Raw genomic sequence first — 27,072 nt, 5'->3', positions numbered from 1 at the left:
TTTAAAGTCTACCTGTCTGTTTTTCTAAGAAAAATATGCCATGTGTGGTTTTTTTTTGTTTTTTGTTTTTTTTTTCCTGCTTAAATAAAGATTTCTGAAAAGAAAGCAGTTCCACTAAATCTCCATCAGGTGTGAAGAGCTGGCTAGAGGTGGCAGCCCGGAGTAAGGGGTGACTGGAGGCCATCCCCTTCCCAGCCCTCAGCCTGGCTGGAAACCAGCTCCTAGAGGCCCCAGTGGTATATGTCGCAGTGCCCTGAGCAGCATTCCGGAGACTTCCTGTGGACTTAGGGTCCTTTACAAGATGAAGTATGTTTTCTCGTGTGCTTTGCTGACTTGGACAGCCCGAGAGCTAAGCCAAGAGCCCAGTGGTGTCTGTTTTTGGAGAGACTAAGACCGATGGCTCCTGGGAGAAAGGCCCCCCATCAGACCAAGGTCACCCAGCGTGGACCCTAGTGAAGGCCATGCTTGTTAAAGCAATGCAAATGAACTGTCTTCCATCTTGCTCTGCCTTTTTCTTTTCTCTCCCCCACTTTCTCCTTTGTCTCTTGTATTCAGGTTCTAAGTGGAGACACTTTGGGTGTGGGGCCCTGGGGGTAATTAATGAATGCCTTGGTACCTCAGGCTCCACCACCTGTCAGAAGTGGAGCAGCCATGTCGCTTCAGGGAACTAAGGGGGTTGTGTGGTTTTCAACGTTTTTATCACATAAGGTTTTAGAGATAGTTCTCTAGTGTGTGCTTCCGGAGCCCGCACCCCCACGTTGCTTTCCAAAGAGAAGGCGTGTTTTATTTGGTTTCTGGAACCTGGGGTTATGGTAAATACAGAGAATTATCCTTAACTTAGTCATCAAGAAACAACGGGAGACTCAGATCACTTCTGACTGCTCTGTTTCTCGTCTCTGCGTCGAGCTAGTAAGCACTGTGAGGGCAGGAACTGTTTCTGTAGATAGAAAGTCCGGCGTTTCATGGTCCAGCCCCCCAAAAAGAGCTCATGCAGCAGTTGATGTGGTCTTACTCAGATTTGTCACTCCAGGTTACTGAAGGGGCTTTTCTGGGAGGCACATACAGAGTCCAGAATTTCATACAAAATTGAAACTGCAACTTTCATGAAGAATTCCATGGGTCTCTCTGTCAGAACGTTGGCACATAGCATACTCCCATTTCTCTGAGAAAGGTTTCGACTCCTTGAGTTTTGTCAGTTGATGGGGCATTGGTTGGGAGGGGTGCAGAAACACCACCCACCTCTCTCTCAGGGGGAGCCTACCCGTGTGTCTCCGCAGGCTCCCGGGCATGGATCCGAAGTTCAAGTGCTAAAAGTGAACGGCTGAAACCAGCCAGGTTCACACTGAAGAGTGGCAGGGACTGTCCAAAGAGGGAAGAGGCTGCCGAGGGCTGCTGGGAGGGATGAGGCCCAGGGTGGCCACACAATCTGGTTATCAAGAGAAGCCAGGAATCCAGATACTCCATAAAGTGTCTCCATTTCTCAACTTGGCAGTGAATTTTTTAGCATAAAATTTTGAGCACTGGGCCAGACAAACTAAACCTCTGGGCTAAGTTTTATCTGGGCCAGTTGGGAAATGGGGCCCCAGGAGAACCCGGCTCTCTCACGGCCCCGGCCCCGTGCCTCTGCAAAGGGCACCTTTCCTGTTGAATGTAAGCAGGATCTGCCTCTAACAAGGTGCCCATTGATCTCGGACACCACTTGCTAACCCTCCACTCTCTTTCATATAAAGGGGCATAGGGGAGGTCAGAAGTTGAAAATCCTACACAGACCATGTTCAAGATTTTAATTTATCCGGGAAATGGACAGAGTTAATCTTCTGACTCTTGCCCAAGACATGGGGGGCTAACCAGAGTTCACAGATTGGAGTTTGGGAGAGGATGTTGAAAGAGGATGAATCCACTGCCCTTCACCACCATCCCCCTCCTCTTCTCTCCACACAAAACACACACACACACACACCTCAACACGCCTTTTCGAACGTGTCCTACAATTAGTTTGGTAGGAGGTGCAAAGATAAGGAAACTCTAAAAACAGATTTCCCTATCTTGTTTTAAGAAAAACACACCAAGCCCCAGATCCTCTTGTCAGAACCCCCAGCCCCTCAATTCAGTGCTCCCATCCCAGACTTCAAGCCACCTTGCCTTTCCCTCCCTTCTCTCTCTCAATCCCTCCCTCCCTCTCTCCCTCTCTCTCTCTCTCTCTCTCTCTCTCTGTCTCTCCTCACCTAAATATTTCTTAATTGAACGGTTTGCTGTGGAGCTTCCTTATAGCAGTTTAATAGATTAACTCATCTGAGCCAGCCTCAAATTTCAGATTAAAATTCCTTCATCCCGAAGGCAGCATTATCAGGTTGTTGGAGGCTGTTTTCAAACCTTGGTTTTGAATAGCAGCGGCTCTGCATTAATTTAACCACTAAGCTAATAAGTAGGTTTCGTTTTGTTATGCTAAGCTTTATTGCTTTTCTTTTGATCAGAATGGTGTTGTTGAGCAAAGCAGCAGACAAGGCATTCTTTGATGAGGGAATTAGCGCTCCATTCTTCCTCTATTATTCATAGCACAGTGGAATATGTAAGTACCTGAGGGTGTCAAAGGAGTGCAGGTTCTATTGCAAAGTGCTCGCCTTGTTTCTCTCAATAGCTGACTATGAGATGATAAACCGCTTAATACACTGTGCTAATTGGATGAGAGCAAAAAGAGATGGGAATTAAGGCGAGGCAAAAGCAGAAAGTGCAACCAGCCTTCAATTCAGTCTTTCACCACTTTACCAGCACCAAAGGAGGCACAAGCTTTCTATAAGCAGACTAGAGGTTTTGTGCGGAGATAAAATGAACGTGTTAGTGGATTCAAGTAATACACTAATTATTGCACAGTATAAATACCACTACTGGTTTTATAACAGGGAGGTAAACTTCTTTTGAGAGGGTTATAGGATTGCTTGGCAGTGGTGTAGAACCTAATAAGGGCCCAGAGTAATAACCCCCTGGATTAACAAAATTGCTGCTTGTAGAAGTATGATTCAGGCTTTTACGAAGATTTCCGGAGAATGAATAAAAATGACTGAATGACATTTCTTAATGTATAACTGGTAATCGCTCTCTTTTCTTTAAAGGGAAAAAATGTATGCTTCAAACTGGACAGTTAACGTCCAGAGACAACACAACTTTTTCCTCTGAAAAATGCTTTTTCCCCTTGTCAGGCTGGCAGCCCCCCCCACCCCCGCTCCACCCCCCAGCCAGCCTGCCACTGGCTGTGAAATAACACAGTTGCTCCGCAGAACTCGGGGTTCTAGAATCCCCTCTCCGACCCCGTTGAAGATGCCCTTCATCCAGCCACACTCACCGTTGTGTATACACGCGCACACGTGCTCACATACACATTATTTCCTCCAAGCGCAAGTTCACCTAACCTGTGTGTGATTTCCTTCCCTCTAACATCAGCCCCCGCTTCCCTTCCAGCAAGATCTCCTCACTCAAAACGACACGAAAAAGAGAACTGCGGGTGCCTTGTCCCTCTGGGTTTTACAAATCCAAAACAATAATAATAAATGTTTGCCCCCATTACGGAGGGCGAGGGGGCTACTAGAAGACGACAGTGGGAAACTGACCGGCGCCACTACCTGTGACTTGACGTAAAGTCTCAGTTTCAAGTCCCGAGTCATCCCAAACCTTCTCCAGTAGTCCCTCTCTCTAGCTCATGGACCTCCTGGCTGCCCCACCGCAAACCTACGATGCCTGCCCTGAGTATCCGCAGTCCAACCCTGAGTCGTTGGTGACAACACAGGGATGTTATTAGGCCAACTGCTCCCTTCTTGCGTTTCCTTCCAGGGCCTCATCCACATCTGGCTAGCCTGTCTGAAAATGGAGCAAATTCACTTTCCCCTTCCCCTCATCCTTCCCACGGAGGCTCCCAATCACTCCTCATCCCAAGACACTGTAGGGGTGGCCCTGGGAAAGCAGGTGGTGGGGCATTGTGCCCTCAGTGTGCAGGGGACAGCTATGTCCCCATCACAGGGGCTCTCCTGAACTCCCCTGGGCTCCGCACGTCCTCCTCCACGGTGGAAGAGGTTTGCTTAAGGTTGGGGGGGGGGGGGGTCAGCCGCTCCTAGCATTGTGACCTCGTTCCCAGATATTGGGGCCAAATTGGGTTGCCCATTCATTAATAATGCTCACAATAAGATTAAATCATTCTGGAAAATCTCATAAAATCCCCCTAAGTACGCTCCAGTGGCTCTTTCCAATCCCCATCATTCAGCACTTGGGGAGGTTTGGAAGGAGAAGAAAATTGGTTTCTTTGCTTTTAATGCTGCTTTGAAAAGATACTCAGAGTTTGTCATGCGTGACATGTCACATGTTTAATGTGGACTTGCTGGAAGTCAGGGGTCTTTAGCGTGCGATATTTATGGGGAATATTAAGTGCAGAATGAGGTCCCTCCAGCTGGGGAAAGTTGAAAGAATAGGAGGCCCAGGACCGGGCTTGTTTGCGGCATCAGAATGACATAGGATTAAGAGTTTGTAAAACAAGGCGAGGGGTTCTCATTGGCCGGTAATAAATGTAATCCTTGGAGGTAATTTCACGCAATTTGCTTCTGCTCCATGGAAGGGTCAAATGAGAAAAAATGACTTAAAAAAGAGTTCATTAACAGGAAGAATGGTACTGTTTCTCGTATACCATCCAACCGGCAGCCTGGAGGGGGAAAAAAGCCGTACCTAAACAAAAAGCCAAAATCGACGGAAAATTGATATTGACCACCAAAAAAAAAAAAAGAAGAAGAGAAAGCCTCTCCCTCACGCTCTTCCCGCATTCCCCCATCCTCACTTCCCAACTCCAGTGTAACCCTGCCCACCCCAAGGAAAGGGCCTTTCGCCACAGGAGATCCTGTGGAGCCTGGAGGTTTGAGACACTCAGATCTTGGGGCTGTCCCCCAAAGTTCCCGCCGGGCCCGCTGAAGTCCAGGAAGGAGTACGTGACCACGACGGTCGACGAAAGGTGTTTGGCAGCCTGCTCCCCACGCCCCAGGCAAGGGGGGCTCCTGCCTACCAGCGCCCCCCGCGCGAGTCCAGAGCCGGAGCAGGGTGGCGGTGAGCCACCCGACGGCCAAGGGCCGGAGAGCAGCCTCGGCCCGTGAAGCCCGTGAAGCCCGTGAAGCCCGTGGGCGCGCTCCCCAAAGTTCCCGGCAGGCGGGGTCTCCGGCTTTCCGGGCCGCGTCGGCGAGCGGAGGACGCCAGGGCCTGCGCGCGGCAGCTGCCGACCGGGTTACCCACCCCGGAGTTGCCGCCGACCTCTACCCGACCCCGCACCTGCCCCTCGGCCGCTCACACTTGCGCTCCCGAGCCGCACGGGGACCGCCCCCCGCCTTCTGCGGGGCGCGGCCCGGGAGCGCGCGCGGAGCCCGACGGCCGGACCGGAGACGCGCCCCCGCCCCCCGCGGCGCCCGACCGGCCCACGGCCTGGCGGGGCGGCGGGCACCCGCTCTGCGAGCCCGGTAGTCACGCCGCGGCAGCACCCCTCCCCCTCGCCTGCCCCTCTCCCCAAAGGTCCGGCGAGCTAATTACTACAAATTGAAACTAATTAAGCTTCTCTTCCCTTTCCCATCACCCTGGGAGCGTCGGCGAGACCCAGCCCCCGCGGGCGGGCTTACCCCGCGGTCGCCGGGAGTGGCGCACGAAGGGTCGGGGGGGGGGGGGGGGGGTCGGGGGGGAGGGAGAAGCTACGGTTCCCCGCGCGGGGAGGAGTGCGCCAAGGGGGTTACAGATTGCAAATCTGTTCTGGTCTCCTCCGGAAACCTGAGTTGTTTAGATTTTTTTCAAATGTATACATTTCCCAGTGTCTGGATAAGTGATGTAATGACATTTGTCGAGTTAAGATCTGCCACTTGGATACCCCCTTGCTGCCTTTCCATCACTGTTTCTGCGTTCTTCTCCTTTCTCTCTCTCTCTCTCTCTCTCTCTCTCTCTCACACACACACACACACACACCCTCCTCCCCGAGGGTATACCTTGTATACCTTGGAGCCCGCCCCCCTCGGAAGCCAGCGCCTCGGCTTCTTGCTCTCGCCATTACCTGTCATCTCGGACCGCGCACTTCCTTGCTACGTGGCACTTTCCACGAACAATTTCCTTCGCCTTCCTAGCTAAGACTCCCGCTCGCTTCAAATTTCTGTCTCCACGATCAACAACGCCTACGGTACGGCCACCCACCCTCGAGTCCACCCCACGTCGGTAGCCCGGGACCCTCGGCTCCCGCTGCGGAGCGACCCGTGGGAGCCGAGACGCGGGAGGAAACTGCGGCGGCGGCGTCCTTAACTTTTGCAGGAAACCCGAATCCCTTTGAGGATCACATTCAAACCAAGGGCCTCTGCCAGGAAAACGCGCATGCAAATAAACCGAGGAGGTGCCCGAGCGCCAGAGACCCCCCCCCCCCCCCCCGGCCTCTGCGGGGGCCTGTCCGCTGTCCCCTCAGCGCTTGCATAGAGAATTCACACTTCCTTTTGTTAAACATATAATTTTTTTTTTTATTTTGAGCGTGACACTTCTCCACTAGATAGCAAGGAAAAGTGATAACAATTACACATTACACAAAAGTACTGTACCATTGCCTTTATCTTGAAGGTTTCGGAAGCCTCTACAGTTAATAAGTTAAATAAAGGGCTTGAGTACATAAATATTTGTCTAGGAACCCTACCGTATCTACAACACAGTAAGAATCTACAGGAGGACAAACTTTTACCATACCACGCTGAGTGCAATTGCGTTATAACATTTCAAATATACAAAGCTCTGTTCTTTTTTTTTTTTAATAACAATGGTATGTACAGAATCAATAATCACAGTTTGGTGACTTCAACAGTCCATATTCTAGCAGAGTATTTCCCTTTGGTTTGATATAAAAACCTTGGTTGGTGTATGATAAAGAAGAGAACAAGAACAAGACGCCCCTTTCCGTTAAGTGCACTGTTAGCTATCTTACAGATTCGCATTCGCTTCCCTGGCCCTGGCTTCACACCGGGGCCCACGCTGGGGGGATCAACTTAGAGCGCCAAAATGCTATTTAAGAAAAAAAAAAAGCTAAGTGGGGTGTCAGGAGGAAGAGAGGTTGGGTTTCTTAATTTTTTAACTTCAATACCAGGCGTCTTGGAGAGAAAACCTCCCCGATATTTTCAGTAAAGTAAGAGCGAGAGAGAGTGGATGTTCAGAGTCGGAGCGAGGTGGGCAGGGGCAGGGGCAGGGGCAGGGGCGGGTGGACAGCCAGCCGAGGAGGTGCCACGTCCGGTAGCGCCAGGGGCTGCCTTGCCCGCATCCGGGCTGCTGCGAAGGCGGCCGCGCTCTCTCAGTGCCGTCTCGGGAGTGTGCTGGTCCTCTGTTTCCATTTGGTCTTGAGTGGTGCTGAGTGAGGTGACCTTTCGGGGTGCGCCCGGGGCGCGAGGGTGGAGGGCAGCCTTTAGCACACCTCCTTGCCCGTGCTGGTGCCCGGCAGGATGTTGAGCTGCGTGAGCTGCGCGGCGTGCTCCTTGGCCTTGAGCCTCAGCGCCGCTATGCTAGAGGCGCGTCTGTCTGCGGCCGCGGTGGCCGGGTCGGCCAGCGCGCCCGACGCCACCGCGCCCTCCACGGCCGGCGTGGGCTGTCTCAGGAGCGCGGCCGCGGTCGACGCGCTGGTCAGGGGGGCCATGGTGGAAAAGAGCCTGCAGGGAGAGCAAACAGCGCGGTCACGGCCTCGGGAGCTGAGCGCGGCGCCGGGGACGGCGTTTCCCGCCGCCTCTCACCGGGGGAGCGGAGGGCCACAGAAGGACGCAGACGGGCGCCGCCGCAGAAGCCCGGAGTCGCAGGGCTAGGGTGGGCCACGGGCTGGGGAGCATGGGCGCTAGGCTGGGGTGCTCTGAGAGGCCTTTACTAGAGCAGGGAACCGACGGAGGGAAAAAAAAACCAAACAAAAAAAGGCCATGGGGCCAGAGAGCCTGAAGGGAGCAGAGCCGGGGCGGAGGCAGGTCCTGCGACCCAAACCCCCACGGCCCAGTTGCTTGGATTCTGTGGTTTCGCCTAAGAAAGGGTTGTATTCCCAGACCCGGAGCTCCACTTGCCAGAAGAGAGAAGAGAGACAAAGAGAAAAAGAAGAGGAGAGATGGAGGAGTAAAAAAGAGAAAGAAGCGAGAAGGTGGCATTAAAACTGAGCAAGACCTAGGCTGCAGACCTTGTACTCTTCCCAGGGCGCCTTCTCGGCCGGGGACTCCTTTTGCCCTGGGAGAGCTGGCCTTCTTTGTCGGCCTTCCCGCCGACAAGGCCGCCCTCCCGCGCCAGACTGAGCTGCCCGTGCCCAGCCAATGACCGCGAGGTGGGGGTGTGGGGCGCCCGCCTGTTGATTTCCGCTCGGTAGGCCGCTCCGACCCGCCCGCCGCCCCGCGTCCGGGTGCAACGACACCCCTTCCCCATCGCCCTCCCTGTGTCCTGCAGCCTCTCGCCCCAGAGAGCCCCCCGAACCCGTGACCCCCGCGGGCGGTGCACGGCGACGCCCAAGCCCGGGACCTTAGTCCGTGCCACCGCCTCCAGTCGGCGCCGGGATTGCTTCTCGCGGCGCCTCCCTCCACCTCCTTCGCACGGCACAGCGGTCCTGCAGCCGAGACCAGAGCCCTCCCCGGCCACCCCACCCCAACTACCACCCCAACCCTACCTGCTCCCCCTCCTCCGCGCCCCCCCCCCCCACCTCCGCCCCACGCCCATGGTTTTGGCTCTGGGCTCCTGCAAGGCTAATTCTCAGTTTCCATCATTAGAAATGAGCCCACCAGGATTCGAGGAGAGCCTCCCGCTTCTCCCAGGCCACCTTCTACCCCTCATGCCACCCCCACCGCACTCCTCTTCCAGCCTCTCCAAATCTCTCAGGTGCTCCAGCCGGGGTCTGCCGGCTTTTATGAGCCACTTGTCAGAAGGGAAAGGTGGGGGACGCGAGGTACACAGGACTTAAAATTGTTTGCTCAGAAAAAATAATAAAGGGTGTCCTGGAGGGGGCGTAAGATGCTCTGGTTCCACTAGGTAAACTGAGTCACTAACTACACACTTCGGTGCACTTGCTGTTTATTTTATCAGTTTGTTACGTGAAAATACTTCTCCTTCGTGTCTTTTTTAAAAAATTTTCTCTAAGATGATTTTTTGTTAAGTGGCTGCGCCGTTGGATGAATCTATTATGTCTTTGTTCTCGCAAAGAGAGATCATTGAAGCTGCATTCAGTTTTATTTTCACTGCACTTTCCAACTTAATACATCCCTCCTTTGTTTCTTTGTCTGTGTGATTATACAGACTTTTTATTTCATCATTCGATGTTCATTTAAAGAAAGGGAATTATAATATACGATGAACGGTTTCTTTTATTTCGTTGTCTTGTGCCGCAGTGAGGGTCGGGGCTTGCACATATGGGGGATGGCTGGCAGCGGGTCACTTGAGTGACAGGGAAGTTAGAGTCTGGGGAAGAAAAAAGAGTTCTTTGCACCCAGAGGGCCCCTGGCTCCAGGATTCCTGTAGAAGCCAGGGCTGTGTTGCTCTGCCAGGCCCTGAAGCATGGGGAAGGGTTTTGGCCAAATTTGAAGAGTCATCCCAGCTCTGTAGCCTACACGTGTACACGTTTACACACACACCACCTATGGCCTGAGCTGGTGCTTCCTTCAAATGGTACTTTCACAGCTTCCACTGGACACTCCCGGTTGTCATGGTTGTTGTTACTGCCACCGCCCTCCCCTATGCCACTCGGCCCCAAGTCATTCCCTTCAAGATCCACATTGAGGCAAAATTAGAGAGTATTTTCTTGGACTAAATCTCTAAGAGTTGGCCAAAGAGCAAAGATGTGGTGTAGCCACTACCTGTCTCCTGTCTCCGGCTCCTCCCTGACCCCAGGCTCTCTGTGTGTATTAGAGAGACAGACAGACAGACTCCCCGAGGCCGCGTGTTACCTGCCGAACGCAGGGCTGATGAAGGCCGGGTGTCGGAACACAGCGGCTCCGAGGAAAGTGCTCAGGCCCAGCGGCGCCCCGCTGGGCGGCAGGCTGGCCGAGCCAGGAGGCGGAGGTAGGCTCGGGAAGGCGGCGGCGGCGGCGGCAGCGGCGGCCGTCCAGGCCGAGTCGAGCGCAGGGTGGTGCGGGGGGAAGGGGCTGGCGTCCAGGTAGGGGCTCAGAGGGTGGGTGGCCGACAGCGGCCCGGGGAAGGGCAGCCCCGGAGGATGGGTCTGAGCGCCCGCCTTCTCCCGCTTGCGCCACTTCGCCCGACGGTTCTGGAACCAAACCTGCAAGGCGGAGAGAGCCGGGGTCGGCGGGGCTCCGGACGCGCGCCCCCTCCCCACCCCACCCCCCCACCCCCACCGCTGGGAACCTTTCCTCCTTTCCACTGAGGCCGGCGCCCACTCGCTCCTCTCTGGCCTCGGGTGATTCAAAGACACCTCTAGGGCCAAACAAGAGGCGAAAAGGCGCCCAAGCTTAAGGCCAGCAGGAAATACAGGACAAGCAAACCCTTTCCAGTGCGTATTTCAAATAGCCTCGTTCCTTTCCCAGTTGGAAGAAAATGGTCCCGTGTGTTTAGAGATGGGGACACCGAGGTTTAAACGTCTCCGCTGCCATTTGCTTGCTGTGCGTCTTTAGGCACGTCACTTAAACCTCTCTCAACCTTGGTTTTCTAATCTGTAAAATGGTGATGATAAAACTTCACTCATAAGGCTGTTATGTGCCACGAGTAGCACAAAGCATGTGAAAGCTCGGTTGGATAGGGGCTCTTGGCTATGGGCAGCCACCCAGAGATGAGTAGGTATCAGCCTGTCCTGCCCATCAGCTATTCTCGCGGATTTCAGGTTTACCCAAGAGCTGGCAAAATCTCTGCTGTGTTGAAGAGGGGATCTCAGGAAGGCTGTTCATTTATTCTTTCCAGAAATATTTACTGAACACCTAAGAGCACTAAGCTAGATTCTGAGGCTTGGGGGAAGCTGGGAGGGAGGGAAGGAATACCCAAGCAAACAAGCCTGCATTGTGGGGGCCAGTCCTCCGTGAAAGGAAAGACGGGGTAGGCGGCCTGCTATGGGCAGGGGCCCTGTGTAGGGCCCGGCTCCACCCAGGAAGGCACTGACTGCGTGGACCAGGTATGCAGCAACCTGGACAAATCGAAATGAGAGTGCAGGACAGCTGTAGACGTTACACGTCTTCAGAGCTAACAGGTCTTTCTTTCTTTGCAGGATGTGGTTTAAATAGGCTATTTAAATAAGATAGTTCTAGGTTTGGGGGAGATTTTTAGTACAAGGTATCTTCCTAATTGTCAATAGAAAGCAGTTTTAGTAGAGACCTTTACCTGAAATGTGGCAGCTACCATAGTCTAAAAATAACTCCCAGGCGCATGAAATTATTTTTACGTGACCTGTTCGTCACACCCACAGCTAAGAAGATATGCTCCTTCTCCCCTGAAGGCATTAATATTTTTAGGTTGGGGTTTATGCCTGCACACAAGTCTAAAAATTAAGAATGAACTCCGGGGCTATACAGAGTTATATTAAAAACATAATGTAAATGATCCTGGAGGAATTTGTTTGGGTTTTTTTTTTTATTTTAAAGACATCCACGCCTTTCATATAGACACATTGGAGGCTGTCTTTACTAGCACTAGTATCTAAGCTTGGCTTGACTTCTAGACAGCCACATCTGGCAAGAAAAATCGAGAATCCAAATCGGTTGATTATTTAAAATCCTGCTGCACAGGAGCCCATCCATAACATTCCACAGCCCTGGAATAATCTATTTGTGAATTGGAGAAACACTCTAGTGTGGAAATTCAGAGGCTTGAAAAAGTAAGACTAGATGGGACCAGGCTGGGTGGGCAGCTTTTGTGTATCCAAATCTGTCTAGACGAGAATATCCGCCACTCTTCGATGGCAGTGAAAGGAGTAAAGGAGGGGAGGGGGGCAGGGGAGGCAGAATGCCCTCAAAGAACGTGGAAACCTTTTACAGACAGATCATCTCTCCCGGCTCCACTGCAATTATCAAGATGTCCCCCTGCAATTCCTCATTATTGAATTAATACCTCTGAGGCCCCCCAAAGGTAAACGAAAGGACTCTAATAATTCATATTCACTTAATTACATCTTCTCCAGTGAATAGGGAGAGAGGAGAAGGGGAGGGGGCGCTCTCTTTCTTTTTAAAAGTTATTTAACTTTCCCACGACTCGTTCCCCTGAGCTGAAAACACGGAGTTGCTGTCACATCTCTGTTTGACAATGGAGAAATGTGTCAACAGAAGGGAGGGGACAGGCCTCATCATTAGCCCTCTAATGCAAGAAGCTGTTGTGTATTAAATGAGCCATATGGAATTTATTGTGCTTTATCAGCGCTTGATTTTGACTGTAAAGTGATTCACTCAGCTCCTAACCCAGGGACATCTGTTTTCTGTTGGCCGTCGGGGCTGCCCAGTGTTGATCGTCTCTCTGGTTATGAGGCCTGGGTTCGGAAATGCACTCTGGTATGGGGCTGCAAACACCTTTAATAGCATTGCACTCACTCCCTATTAGATCAATGTGGGCTCATTGCTATAAAAAATGGGAAATCAAATAGCATTAGCCAGCTCCTTGTGCGGGCAGAGGGGAAATCAAACAGCATTTTGCCTTCAAATGGCCCTGTTTGTTCTAGCACTAAGTGGGCTTTTATGAAGCCCGATTGGAGACTTAATCGCAGCCAAATACCTGCTTGGAGCTGAGCGGATTTGTCTAACAACCAAATCCATGCTCCATCCCATTATTTCAATCGGGAGAAGTCACTCCTCCGATTGTTTCCTACAGGGGCTGTGGAACCAGGGGGCTCCTGACTGCATTTCAGGGACCCTGAAACCCCTCTTCTGATCCCGGACTCCTCCCTCAAGGCTCCCAAACCCAGAAACCTTCCCCTGCAACCTCCCAGGTCTCCATATTTTAATCTTTTGGGGCATGTGTGTTTGGATCTGCTTTTCTGATTCTGCTCCTCTTCATTTTACAAAGGGGGTCTCAACCCACACCAGTTCATCAACTCCCCTCTCTCCCACTCTCCCCCCACCCCTGCCTCCCCGCTCTCTGCAGCGCAGCTCACCTGGACTCGGGCCTCAGTCAAATCCAGCCTCATGGCCAATTCCTCCCTATAAGAAAGTAACACACAGACAGGAGGTCACAGCAGGCTCCAGCAAACCTTCCCAGCCACCTTCCCCTTTCTGGCAGGCTTCCTCCACCAGGGCCTCTCCTGGCTGCCTGCCTGCCCTCACCCCCAAACATATGGGCATCGTGATCCCTTCACCACTCAAGTGCCTACTATTTGATTGAAAACATAAAAACACACGACACGTTGCTTGATGTAAGATATTGTAGTGTATCATCCTATATTCAAGAGTGACAAGCGTGGCTTCTTGAGTCTCTAAGTCGAACTGGGCACTCGGATTCGCCCCCACTCTCCCTTAAGCCAGAGTTAGACAAGAAACACACAGGCACACGACGCGCATACCCTGTTTTTGTCCTCATATTACATGCGAGAAGAACTCAGCACTCAACCACAAATTTTTTTTCGTGCCCTTGGTTTCTTTCTGCCTTAAAATTTTTTTTTTCTGCCCCCTCTTTTCTCTCTCTCTCTCCCTCTCTTTCCAGCTCTCCGCCTTTCCCTTCATCTCTCTCTCTCTCTCCCCCGCCTCCCTCCCTCCCTCTTCCCTTAGGTCATACTCCCCATTACCCTCTGGAGATATGTTAAGCTTGTTAAGAGTTCAGTGGGGTAATTTTTTGATTAAACAAAATTCTGCGCACCTCCTGACTCCAGTGCCCACTGCAAACCCTGCCCATCTCAGGGGAAGTCGATTTAACTGAAACCCTACCCCGTCATTGCAGTTATTACTGCGACAATTAAGGCAAATAGGAAACCATTAAGATGCTGTAAAATGCCTTACGTACGACCTGTTTACCGAAAATCTGAGCTTGAGAGAATAATTGGCTGTACCCCCGCTAATATGGAAGGTCGGGGGCTGCCCTAGCCTGGGACCTGGGTCCGCACTGCCGGCAGGCCCCCCAGTCCACACTTGAAACTTCACGATCAGGAGGAAACCGGCTCACCAAGCAGCGCAGCGCTTTCGGCTGCCCCCCTGCTGCAGTGAGCACCAGCAAATCTAAAACCTCACTGTTGGCTGGCTCCCTGCCCGAACTAAGGAGCTCTAAGTAACCCCCAGTCGGAAAGGGGTGGGCACGGGGCGGTGAAGAGGAGCTGCCCCCTTTCACGTACTATGGTTCCCCCCGGAGAAGGTAAAAAAGGGCGGACCTGGGTGCCAATCGACACCACATCATTTTCTTCTTTGGAAACACACATGTGTGATAAATGCAAAAAGCAGGTCGGCCAGTTAGCTATTGGACAGCACACACAGATTTTAACTTTTGTGTTCTTTTTTAAAGAAAATGAAGGGACTGGATGATATAGGGAGGACCAACTTTAGCTCAAGGGATGACCAAGTTTAGTGTATGCCAGCACCAGATCAACTCTTTACTGGTTAGGAGAGAGTCTGGCCATTACTTGCCAGATCAACAACACTTTAGAGCTGGCTCGGGCCTCGTCAGCTCTGAGCAGCAATGTCTCCTGCGGTTCAAAAGGGTGGGCAGCTTTCCGCTTCTAAAATGCATATTGAAAAGCTGCACACGTCTTGAGTGAACAAGCTGCCGGAGCTTGACAAGCCCTGCGCCAGGCAGACACCCAGCCCTCTCTCCCGACCTACTGTAGGAAGTTTGCCCAGATGCTGGCTCCTCGCCTGAGCCCAGATCTTTGGCTGTAGGGTGGGAGAGGAAGGCCCCCAGGCAGCCAGCGCTCCAGGTTGGATGGATAAGCTGGGGCCCAGGGGCTCAGTCGTCTCACCTCTTTCCCCAAAACACTCGGGCAAGAGGGAACTGGAGCGTGATCAGGCGGAACACCCTGGCCGGACAGCCGTCCGAAGAGAAAAATCCCCCCAGCTGTTTGGTCTACTGTCTGCCTGGCTGCCAGCATTCATGTCCCACCCCTGTAAACCCGTGTGCATGAAATGAACGCTGGGCTTAATGTGTGTGTGTGGGGGGGGGGGAGGGGGAGAGAGGACAGCAATGAGAGGGGAAGATTCTGGCTGCTGCCCCCCAGATGTACAGATACCAAATCCTGTCCAGTTCTGACTTCCTGCCGTTATTTTAGGAGTCCTCAAACGACAGAACTTGAATCTTTTTTAAAGGCCTTCTCCGCAGGCACGGGCTCCAGCTCTACTGTGAACAGCGAACAGCGTAACTGATACCCACCAGTCTCCTGGGGCATCAGGCGGGGGTGGCGAGCGCACCACACAGTGGCCAAAAATAGCCCCTGTTTTTGCCTTGGCCGCGAGGGCCCCGCGGCGCTTCCTGCGCTTCCTGCGCCTCGCCCGGGACCTGGCCGGTACCGAAGCGCCCGGGGCCCTGAGTATGTGCGCTGGGGTACGCGTGCCTCCAAGGTGGTGCGTTCAGGCACCCTTTGGAGAGGCCGTTCTTCTCTAAAACTCGTAATTTGAAAAAATTAAACTGGAGAGACTTTGGGAAGGAAAGAAAGGATCCCAGTCCAAACTTAAAGCCCGGAGTAGGGGTGGGGTTGGGTGTGGGTAGTTTTTGGTGAGCAGGGGTGGGTGCACTGGGAGGGCACACCTGGGTAGAGTCCAGGAGCCAAGCCCCTGCCTCGAACCCGGGGCCCCTGCCCACCCGCCTTCCCTGCCTGGGGCCCGCGTGAGCTCTCCACTAGCTACCGCCGTGAAAGCCGCGACCGCCCCCCTCGCGTACCTGGTGAAGACGTCTGGGTAGTGCGTCTTCTGGAAGGCCCGCTCCAGTTCCTCCAGCTGGTAGCTGGTGAACGTGGTGCGGTAGCGCCGCTGTTTGCGCTTCAGCAGCCCCTCCTCCGAATCGCTGCCCGCTGACAGGCACACGCTGTCCTCGCCGTCCTTGCCCTCAGCGTCCTCTGGGTGCAGCAGCAGCTCCTCCTTGGGCGATAGCTCCCCGCCCTCGGTGGCCACGGCGGCGGCGGCGGCGGCGGCTACCGCGCCAGTGGCGGCCACGGCACAGCGCCGGGGCTCCTTGAGCAGCGCGCGGGCGTCGTCCTCCAGCAGCTCCTCCTCGTCGTCCTCCAGCAGCTCCTCTTCCTCGTCCTCGTCCTCTTCATCCTCCAGCAGCTCCTCCTCGTCGTCCTCGGCGCCCGTACCGCCACCCGCCGCCGGGGCGCCACCGGGGCCGCTGGCCGCGCCGAGGCGCTCGTCCGGGTGCGCGGCGCCCCCCGGGCCACCCAGCTCGTCCAGCGCGGGCGGCGGCGGCACGAAGGGCGCCCCGTTCTCGCGGTACGACTTGCTGCGGCTGATGCTCACCTGCGGTGCCTGACTGATCTTGAGCGTGTCCCAGGCCGCGGCGGCGGCGGCCGCGGCGGCCGCGGCGGCCCCCGCGCCGTCCGGCCGCTCCCCGGGCCGCGCGTTTGGCGGCGGCGGCGGAGGGGCCTCCCCGCGCGGACCCGCGGTGGCCGTGGCCGCCGCCGCGGCCGCCGCTGCCGCAGCAGCCGCCGCCGCCGCGGCGCCCTGGAGGAGGCGGCCCCCGCCAGGGCCGTACAGGCGCCGCAGCTTGGGCGGCAGGTGCAGCTCAGCCTCGAACGGGGCGCCGCTGCCCTTGGGGGAGCCTGCGGGCAAGGGAGAGCGGTCAGCGCGCTGGTCAGCCGGGCGTCCCCGCCAGAGCCGCCGCCCGAGGCCGGCCCGCCACTGCTCTCTCGGCGCCTAGGCCCGGCCCCCCCTCCCGCGTGCAACCGGACTTGGACCCCCTTCTCTTTCCCACTTTTCTTGCTTTTTCTTTTTCTCTCTTTCTCTTGTTTCTTTCTTTTTTTCTTCGGTCCTCCTCCGCCCCTCGCCTCTCTCCTTGCCCTCTCCCACTCTTCCCTTTATTTCCTTTCTTCCTTCCTTTTACCTCTTTCTCTCCCTCTTTCTCTTCCTTTCGTTTTTACTTTCCTTCTCTTTTTCTTTCTCTACCGTCCCCCCTTTCTTTCCTCATCTTTCTCTTCTCCCCCTTCCTTCCTTTTTGTGCGCTTTCCACGCTCTCTCTCTCTCCTCGTCCTTTCTTCATTTCTTTTTTCTTTCCCTTTGCTCTCTCTCTCACTTTTTGCCCTCCTCATTTCGGGGCATGGGAGAACCTGAAAACATTCAACAACTTGAAAAAAAAAATCACTACCACCCTGAAAACTCTGCGCACGACCTCTGCCGCTGCTCTGCCACGCAGGCCCAGGCTGGCGAGAGGGGCGCTGCCCTGTGAGCGACCCCTGGGGGGGGCTGAGGAAGCGGCCCAGTGGCCCTGAGCGCGGGCCGTGCCCCAACCGCCCGCAGCTGGAGGGGGCGACGGCTCCTTGCACAGAAAGGCAAAGAAAAATCGTCCTGGAGAAAATTGGCTCCGAAAGGCCTGGGAGGGGGCATAAGGGGGGTACAACAGGCACAGGCCGCTCTTTCCCTTCGAGGAAGCGCCTGGCATAGGTGCCACTGCAGGCTAAAAAAAGAAAAGGAAAAAGTCAGTTTTATTTTAAACGGCCCCTTCTCTGCCATCTGCTCCTGTCTTCCAAGTGGCGCTGCGGCTGGACCGCTGGATTTGGGATTTTGAAAGAAATCAACAATTCTTTCCCTGTGATACCTCTGCAGTCAGCTCAAGGCGAAACTTGAGGGTAACAGGTTCGGGGCAAAACGACGGTTCTTTTGGAATTTTTAATTTAAAAAAAATTAAACCTTTTAAATATTTCAACTCTATTTTTAAAAATAACACAGCAGAGAAAAAATAGTACCCAGAAGCCTCACATTTCATACATTTCAAATACAATAAGGAGCATTTGGGTAATCCCAGGGAGATGTTTTCTGCGAAGCTTGGGTTTAAAAGGTCACAAGTAATCTACAATTAAAAAAAGAAAGAAAGGGCGGGGGGAGGGGTGGGGAGAACACCGCATATAAAGAAATCCTCCAGGGAGGAAAGACCAAGGCTCAGTCTGTCTGGAGACCCCTATTCACAGCTTTAGGGGTTCTTGTCTTCAAGTTGTTGTTACAAGGGTCCACCAGGCACCTGCTGTTTCTGACCTGTCGCCCCTCTTCAGAGCACTCCCAAGGCCACCAAAGCGGGTATTTAAACGACCTCAATACCGAGAATTTAAGCCCCCACTCCCTCCAAAGCGATGCTTGGCCTCTGTTTCTGGAAGCAAAGAGGAAGAGGCAGCCCCTGGCGAGATGTTTGCCGCTCTTTGAGACACCAGGCCTCAGAGTTGTTCTCTCTCTTTCCTCCATGTCCACCTTGATAACCCCAGGCCCCTGGCCCCCGAACATCAAACATCCAAACCAGTGCCCAGCGCTCTTTGTAGGTGCCTGGTGAGCGCAACCTTACCTTGCACGGCCTTTTCCTGGTCGGCGCGGCTGGCCAGTGGGGCGGGCAAGCTCTGCGCGGCTCCCAGCAGCCGCATTTTGCAAGGGCTCCTTCGGCCCAGGATGCTGTCGATGCAGTAGGAGGAGAGCAAAGTTGGAGATTTACTTTTGCACTCGGGCCTCTCCGAGCAGCCCTCCTCCTGGTACTGATTGCTCATGGCTGGGGCTTTTTCCCTGGGCGCAGAGAGCGGGGCCGCTGGCTGCCTCTCCTGAAGGGTGGGATAATGGGTGTGTGTTGGGGGGTGGGGTTAGATGGCTGGTTATAGTGGATATTACTGCGGTCTCTGCGGCTCTCTGTCTCCCTCGGTTGCCGGCTGTTGCCTCCCGCCCTGCCCGCGGCCGGAGCTCGCCCTCTCCGCGCTCAGGACAGGCAGTAACAAGTGTAGTGAGCAGCGAGCGCGGAGCTCTGGAGTCTCTCTCCTCCACGTGCTGAGAGGCGCACTGTGATTGGCTCTCGCCAGAGGCCGGGCTGCACCGGGCTGCGGGCTCAGCGCAAAGCCTGGACTGGAGTCCGGAAAGGCCGGCGAGGGGTTTGGGGGGGGGGGCGGTGCGGAGGCTGAGGGGACAGCAGACTGTCACCCAAACCATTTTTTTCTTTGTTTTTAACTAACAACTTTCTAACTTATCCATCTTCGTCCCGCAGCTTCCCCTTTAACCCTTCAAGACTGGCCCGAAGCTCTAGCTTATTCTGATGTCAGGCCTGTGGGTGCCACTTGGGCGCCGTGCGCCCCTTCCACCAACCAGGGGACCTTGCTTCCTGGAGGCGAGGCCTGGAGGCTCGCGTTCAGACTGACTTGGTACTTTTCAAAGCCAGGATTGCGGTCCCAGGACAGCGCCTCGACCTCAGTGGCGCCCAGTCGCCGTCCTCTTTAGGCCGGACCAGCCTCCGAGGTGTCAGGGGGATGGCCGCCAGCAAACAACCGCTGTTTGAGCGCTCACTTTTGTCTTGTGGCCCAACGCCTTGAGCAGTTAGTCTTCACCCTGAGCCGGGAGGCTGCTCTCTGGTTTGCAGCGTCCCCCGACCTCTCTTACCTCCGTCTTTAACTCTGGGAAAAGTCCGCTTCAAGACAAAGCTCGGCCAGTGGAGCGCGGCCTTCACTAGAGCAGTTACAGGGCAAAAAGGGACAGGCGAGTGTCGACTGCGGGGTCTGGGAATCTCCCTCTTCTCCCCAGACTCGCTTCTCTCTTCTTTCCGCAAGTTCGCTTCCACTAGTTAGGCTGTCACCCCGAGGTCGGACGCTCCCAAATCTCATGCAAGGAGCGGAACTGTGGGGGCCCTGAGTGCTCCAGGGTGGGAAAGACCCAGGTTCGGCTTCTATCAAGTCTGAGCGCCTACATTTCTGAATTCTTAGGGCCCGGCTCCCATTAGCAAAGGTAAGAGAGTGAGCCTATGATTGAACGAACGCGTTTCTTCCCAAACAAATTACTGCGCGTCCAGCACTGAGAATCGAGACCAATTGTGACTGAAGTTGGGCCAAGCCAGTGCGAGGGTTTGGCACGAACGCCCACTTTTTCTGGGTGCTGGGCTCAAGGGACTGCCAGGGGCCCCGACGCTGGCAGGGTGGGGGCAAGGGTGGTGGGTGGGACAGGGACCGGCGAGGGGGAATCCACGCCGGGTTTTCCTCTCTCAACCCCCTTCAATATGTCAAAGAGAAAAGCGTTTTACAAAGGATTATACTTGAATCACTTACAGTCAGTATTTAAAAATACAAGAATGCATAACTGGGATTTTTTTTTCCAGCCATAAACATCTGCATAACTCTTGGATGCGGGTGGGTGGGCGGCCGACAGATTGAGCTGGCTTGGCTGGAGCATTCAGGATACGACTTGAGGAGGATGAAGGGTTGGGAATGGGTATATTAATATTGTTAATACTAATGCTGATGTTACTACTACTATTAAAGGCAAGAGGAAAAATATGTCTCTCTGTGTCCTTCTCTCTTTCTGTCTTTTAGCTTGATTCTCACCAGTTTTTCTGACACTTGGATGTTCGGACCCGGGAACGGAGGAGTCCCTGAGCTATCTCTGACATTTGATTTTCTTTTAAGCCCTGCCTGCTGGTCCAAGGCACCTGGGATATTCTGCCTTTCCTGCATTCCTCCTTTTTCCATCCTCATCAACAGTTCGGCGTTTTGATACCGTCCCATTCAGCTTTCGATTAACATTCGGCACGCCGATTCCCTCCCCAGCCGCGAGAGCCCACTCCTGGGAAGCGGGTCTGGACGCAGCTGTAAAGACGCGTCGGTTTCCTCCAAGCCTCCAGCCGCGGACCCTCGCGGGCGTCCCAGCGGCTGGTCGCTGGGAGAAACAGAGGCACTTTTCCCTCACGGGAGGGCCCTGCGTCGGAAATCCACAAGACCCGGCTGCTGGGTGGCTCCGTGACTTCAGAGTCGGCTCCGCACACGCAAGGAGTGGGCTGAAAATGAGTCCAAAAAAGATCGTGTTAAACAAAAAGAGACACAAATGTACAAATCATTTCTGAGAGCCTAACAGTGTTTCAACTCTCTCGGTGGAAGATTTTTTTGCTTCTGTCTCTCTCCTCCCCCTTCTGCAGCTGTTCTCCTTTTTTTTAAAAAAGAAGTCGGACTTTCTGCTGGGGTGTATTCTAATTTTAATCATCCACTGTAAAAGGGGAGGTTAACATAGACTTTCTGATTCTGACTTAATGACCCCTGGAATTTAATTCTATTAATAGAATATAATGTGTTTGTTTGGGAAACCTGTTTGAAAACACTAGATTTGTTATTTTATTTTGTTTATTTTTGGTATTTCTAATCAATCTTCCCCAGTGAGGACGCTATTGGGAAGGCACATCCATTCACTTTGGGGAGAAGGGCCTGACCCAGTTCACTTTACACCCAGCAGCCCTGAGATAATCTTTGTCACAATTCAATACCAACTTCAAAATCTACAATTGACTCTTGCTATTCCCAAAAGATTAAATTAAACAACAACAACAGAAAACTTTTCTAGCATACCCCCTGGAAGACAGAATCTGCTGTCATCCCCAGAGTGTCTAACCAGAATATGGGTTTAAGGTGTACATGTTATCCTATTTGTTATTTATTTTTTTTTTTTAGATAAGCTTTACACCCAACATGGGGCTTGAACTCACAACCCTGAAATCAAGAGTCTCATGCTCCACCAACCTCCAGCCAACCTCCAGCCAGGCACCCTTCCTATTTGTTATTTTAGAAAACAAAAATGATACTTCTCATATCTAGGAAGAATTTAGCTGATTTGTTGAGTAGGTAAACGTGTAAGAATTGGGCTATAGGATGTGTATAAAAACTTTTAGTTTAGCCAATTTCATATTTACTGTCATTTCTCTTTTACCCACGAATCAAAGTAATTTCATTTTACTGGCAACATTTTTCACATTTGGACTTTGAAATTCACAACTCCTGGTTCCTCTTGTATTTGAGGTCTGTAACTGTTGGTCACCACCCCCCCCTCCCCACCCCGGCCCCGGGCTGCCTAGAAAACAATAGTTTGCAGTTCATTTGCCTTTAAAATCAATCACTAAAATAAAAATGACAGTTATGGTCAGAAGTGAGGGTCAGAAGTGTTTAAAACTGTTGTTTATGGTGAAAGACGAGGCTTGTCCCCAGGATTGGAAATAATAATTACCTAGAAGAGGCAGATGGAAGAAACTCCTTTCTTTTCCGTGGTGAGAACTAATTCTACACTGCAGTTTCAAAATTATATTTGCAAGAAATGCAGGCTAAGGGGGTGGCAGTTTGATGTCATTATCCAGGGGGAAAATGTTTGCAGGAGAGTTAACCTTGCACACTTCTCATTTCAGATGTTTTAATTTACTGTGCAATATATGCATAGATAAATAAAGCAGTGATGGGCTTTCAGCCTCACCGGACACTCAGGTCCCCTTAAATTATGCTCAACCTCTTCAAAACATATATTTAAACAATAGAAATAAACTTCGTTGGACTCTGGCGACCAATTTGGAAGCCATTGGAAGGGAAGACAATAAGTCCTGATTACACTCGAGGATTCTCTGTGATGTGATATCCCCTTTGCCAAGTCATTTTGCTGTTTTATTTATTTAATTTTTTTTAACAAACTTTCATTCATTTATGGTCTTCCGCAACCTGCTAATTTAACACTGGAGCGCGTTATTGCAGTGTTAGGAGGAGAGAAAGAGGGAGAGAAAACAACAATACTGCAATGATCCAAATGATACAGTAGAATTATAGCAATTATAGTTCTACTTGTGGAAGAAAACCTTGCTGAGATCAGGCAAACAAACTGAAGCCTTGTGAGGATAACAAGCGTCGGGATTGACAGCCGGTGCTGGGAAGAGCCGGAGGGCATAAACAGAAATATTTGCCTCCCCCCCACCCCCCCCTTAACTCCAACCAGTTAAGGTTAACCTCCTCAAATGCTGCCTTCAGAGTCTTATCCATTTCAGGGTATGCATTTTATATACAAATCGAGGTCTCTCCTTCTGGAAGTCTAGTAATAGGCGGAAAATACAACATAATCCGCTTGCCTAGCTCTTGGTCCTCGCCTTCTCTGCCCCCTGCTTGCCCTCCACTCCCTACCCCTGCCTCAGTTCTCCCCAAGGCTGCTGGGATCTGTCTGTGGACGGTGTTTGTTTGTTGATGTGTTTTCAAAGAATCAGCCTACGGAAAGGTCCAAAGGCACTGGTAACTTGGATTTCCAAGGAAGACTCCTTGGTGTTTGCTGATCCCACCCCCCCTTCTACGCGCCCTGTCGTCCGCCTGAACCCTGGGTTCCACCAACAGGGCTCAGCTGTGAGAGGTTTGTGGGGAAGCAGTGCTTTTGGAAGCGCCCCGAAAACCATGGCCAAGCTCTAAGGTACCGACGTGTGGGTGTGATCACTGCGTTAGGACAGCTCCCCTTATTTGCAAACCTCGCCACTTTTGGTTACCCATCAGCAGGCAAGGATGGGGGTGGGGAGGGAGAACTAGAGAGAAAACAGACCCACCCCCATCCCAATCATCCACCCAGGCGGCCAACCGAGGCATTTTTCAGCCTTGCTCTAAGCACAAAGCCAGGCGAGATGGTCGCAGGCTTACATCTGCCCTCGGAAGTCGGGGGTGGCTGGGGGTGAGCAGAGGAGCGGGAGGTCCCCCCCTTCCCACCGGCGAGAAAAAAGCGGTGGGGCTCTCACCCTGAGTCCCTCGGCGGGAGCCCCTCCCATCTCCTGCCGCACCATTCCCCAGGTTTCCAGACCAGAGAGGGAAACTTCTCGGCGCCCTGTAATCATCACCATCAGGTTTCTCCTCTCCAATGCCGCCGGACTGCGGGACCCTGAGTGCGTCCAGGGTCGAGGCGTCCCGGGTGCAGCCAGCGTTACTCTGTAGCTGTTCCTGGCGTCCCCGGACGTGGGGGGCGGGTGAGCGGAGGGCATGGGTGGGAGTTCACGTAAAGGAGCAGCGAGGGACCCGATGCCGGCGTCAGTCCGGAGGCCCAGCCGACCCCGGCAGTCGGCGTACTCTCAGGGGAGCCCCCCTGTCGGGCTCGGCTCGGCTCGGCGCCACGGCCAGAGCGCGCCCCCTAGCGGGGTCTCCGGGTGGGCCGGGCCCTTCAGCCGCAGCCTCTGGGCACTGAAGTTGGCAGATCCTAGTGATACGGCAGGAATGAATGGGGGAAGAAAACAAAAGCCTTGGAAACATTTCCAAGTGTGCAATAAAAGACCCATCTGTACCTTTCTTCTCCAGCGCGTTCGTGGTTAATGTCCCCCCATGCGCGCGAGAGGGGAGATAATTGCTGGGTAGATTCTTGCTGGCGAACCTCAGGAAACACTGGCCCGAGAAGTGGAATGACTGGGGGTGGGGGGAAGGCAAGCATGCGGAGGCTGCAACACCAGCCTGAGATCTGAATCTGCCCTCTGGGGTGTTCATGGGGTCTTGGCCGCCTGTGCCCTCAGGTTCCTCAGTCCCTGGTAAGGGGTCATCTGAAGGTAGCTACTCTAATATTTCTGTAACGCCACATTCTGGCTCTGCGACCCCCTCCCACCTTCTGACTCTAGAATACTCCACCTTCGGATTATAGGATTCTCCAGTTTTTGCCTCAGTGATTATCACCCTCCCTTCTGTCTTCATGATTCCTCCACCTTCTGACTCGGTCCCACACCCGTGACTTGACGGCCCCCTATTTTCTGACTCTCAGGGAATCTGACCAGCGCCCTGCTCCCCTTCCCCAGGCACCACTTCCCACCGGCAGTATCTGCATCGGGAGATCCTCAACCCCAGATTCCACCACTCTCCCCTACTCCCAAACCACCTACTCCCACTCGGTCTGGCCAGAAAAGCAGAAAAGAGAAATGCAGGGTTCATGTCCATCCCCTTTGGATCAATCTGAAAATGTTGAGTTTTCTTGAAGCTCTTAGAACCTCTGGTGAAAAGTTACTAATGAAGACTTTACAAAGATGAAAGATTATTCTAATCAATCCATAACTTGGTATTTCTTTTGCACTAGTGTGTTAAGCCTCACCCATCAATCAGAAAAACACAAATCGAGCTTCTCAAGATGTGGAGTGTCTACATACATACGTCCTCAGCCCTGCAGGATTTTAAAGTCATGCTAAGGCCACCAAAACATTTAATGGGTAAGGCCTAGAAAGGAGGGTCCAAAAATAGGAGTGATAACGGCTCTTTACAGTCTCTTTTTTTGCCTTGTGTCTCGCTAATTGGGAAGTTCAACACCAGGTTTTCCCTGCCTAGAAAAGGCTGGTATTTCAGAGTGGGGGGAGCAGATGGAAGGGGTTCTATGGGAAGGGAGGCGTGGGTGTTCCCGTGTTTAATTAAGAGTTGCATTGTGTTGAAGGGAGGAGGGAAGATGCCAAGGCCGAGCAGCGTTCTGTTCCCTTCGTCACAAAATAACCTGAAAGAAAGAAAGAAAGAAAGAAAGAAAGAAAGAAAGAAAGAAAGAAAAAGAAAGAAAGAAAAGCCCGTGAGTAAGACAGAGCCGGCTCTCTGCAATAGATACCATTAGAACCACACTGCCTCTGGAATAAAGCTATCTAATTTCCTGCCGCAAATCACTTACCCGATCAGAAAACACAAATAGCTGAACAGAAGGGGGAAAAAAATAGAGGAGGAGGACGAGGACGAGGACGAGGAAGAAAGGCCCCCGGAATAAAAATAACTGCGCAAAAGGGCTTGCATTCCACGCGTTGACAGGCGTCTCCTCCAAATCTGGGGCAGTCGCGTCCTCCCCCAACGGTCCCCCTTCTGCCCCCGGACTTGCCAGCCCACCCGGGATCCGTTTCGGGGACACTCAGCATCTTTGGGGGGAAAAGGGCGGCTCCCCAGCCGCGAGGAGGGCGATGGTGGGGCAGAGAGCTGGGACCCTCCCGGCCTAGGGGCCTCTAGGGGCGGCGGAGGCCGGGTTCACCCGCCGCGACTTTGCGTTCAGGCGCCCTCCGGCACCGCTCGACCCGGGCGGTCTCGGTTTCCCCGTCGGGAAGGAGGCGCCCCCACATCGTGTCGCCTCCGGGCTCTCGGGGACCGGGGGAGCTCAGCCCCATGGCGCTGACAATTGACGGGGGGGGGGGGGGTGCGGGCGGTCAGCGCCCGGAGCGGGAAGGGCGCCCACGAGAGGGCGCGGGCGGGGGGTGGCCTGCGGGGAGAGGCGCTGGGACCTCGGGTCCCCGACACCGCCCGGCCCTCGAAAACGTCAGCGGTGGTGGATGCGAGCGGAGAGTCGGGGCAGGAAATGGGGGACAAGAGTAAAACAATCTGCCCAGAAGCAAATGCACACCGAAAGGGAGCCTTGGCAGTTTTTCTTTGGGGATCCAATGAGCTGATCTCAGATTTTTTTTGAGTGGGAAATCGCAGATTTCTCACAATCGCCTGAAATGTTGTGTTGCATGCCTCTGAACATCACATTCTTCCCTCTGAACATCACATTCTTTCCCGCACTTTAGACTTTGCGGTCTTAGCACATTTTCTGGCACCCGGGAGCAGCTTAGTATAGCCTTTCTGTCCCGAGAACTGCATGATGGCTGTGGGCGGATACAGGATATTTGATTTGAGCAAATGGCAATTGATTTTTCATTCTCGTGAGGGTGGGGGCTGATTGATCTCACCTCCCTCCCCCTTCTCCCCTCCCTTTTTTTTTTTAATTTTTTTTTTTTTTTTTTTTTTTTAAATCTGGGCCTCATTTTCTTTCCTCAATTCCCCTGTTACTGCTATTGCGGCCATTTCATTGTTTATGATTCGCCCAACTTAACGCTCGCAAAAGACGAAGAAGAAATTAAAACCAATGTATTCTGCTCAGAGAATCCCAAAAAGGCTGCAAAGATTGAAACCCACAGTTCAAGTGAATTTGAGACCTAGGAGTGATTTGTACTTATTTCTTTTCATGGATAATAGAGAGTTGGTGTTATCTGTCACTGTATGCTCTCTCTAATAGCTCCAAGACTATAATCTAACAGGTGTAAAATTTCCCTTTTGTGAGAAGGGAAGGGACCCCCAACACTATCTTTTAAATAGTACAAATAGAAAATGCAGTTGTAGACAGTCTTCCACCCAGGAGAATCAATTCCCAGCCCAACTTGCTTTCTCTCTTTCTTTCCTATCCAGGCCTGGTTTGGGGAGTAGGGTGGTGTGTACCCCACACAGAGGGTTGTAAACAAAGAATGGCTGATTGGAATTCTAGGGCCCCAGGC

The 27,072-nt window shown here is 53.1% G+C and overlaps 1 protein-coding gene across 3 annotated transcripts; it reads right to left on the bottom strand.

The window, feature by feature from the left end:
- Positions 1-6,486: 6,486 nt before the first annotated feature.
- On the bottom strand, positions 6,487-24,569 carry ARX (aristaless related homeobox). Of its 3 annotated transcripts, none has more exons than XM_053891743.1 (6): positions 23,569-24,557; positions 18,376-20,829; positions 15,772-16,648; positions 13,070-13,115; positions 9,933-10,261; positions 6,487-7,679 (listed from the first exon to the last, which is right to left on the bottom strand). In XM_053891743.1, exons 2-6 carry the CDS (start codon positions 18,569-18,571, stop codon positions 7,439-7,441), a joined length of 1,689 nt encoding a protein of 562 aa, XP_053747718.1. In that variant the 5' UTR covers positions 18,572-20,829; positions 23,569-24,557; the 3' UTR covers positions 6,487-7,438. The 3 variants fall into 3 exon arrangements, with proteins under 3 accessions (XP_053747718.1, XP_019275284.2, XP_019275285.2); XM_019419740.2 differs by lacking the exon at positions 6,487-7,679 and adding an exon at positions 9,201-9,447 and having other exon boundaries at positions 23,569-24,569; XM_019419739.2 differs by lacking the exon at positions 23,569-24,557 and having other exon boundaries at positions 18,376-21,211.
- Between the last annotated feature and the right edge of the window lie 2,503 nt (positions 24,570-27,072).

The sequence above is a fragment of the Panthera pardus genome, unplaced genomic scaffold (assembly GCF_024362965.1).
Source record: "Panthera pardus isolate Hobbes unplaced genomic scaffold, ASM2436296v1 HiC_scaffold_27, whole genome shotgun sequence".
NCBI classification, from domain to species: domain Eukaryota; kingdom Metazoa; phylum Chordata; class Mammalia; order Carnivora; family Felidae; genus Panthera; species Panthera pardus.
The sequence above is the reverse complement of the archived record's forward strand: the minus strand, read 5'-3'. Positions and strand labels throughout refer to the sequence as shown.

Coding starts and splice junctions, on each gene's coding strand:
- ARX (XM_053891743.1), bottom strand. CDS start 18,571: ATGAGCAATCAGTACCAGGAGGAGGGCTGCTCGGAGAGGCCCGAGTGC. Junction 13,116..15,771: donor TACCCAGACGTCTTCACCAG/GTACGCGAGGGG, acceptor ACTTTCTTATAG/GGAGGAATTGGCCATGAGGC. Junction 10,262..13,069: donor TGACTGAGGCCCGAGTCCAG/GTGAGCTGCGCT, acceptor TCCGCCTTGCAG/GTTTGGTTCCAGAACCGTCG.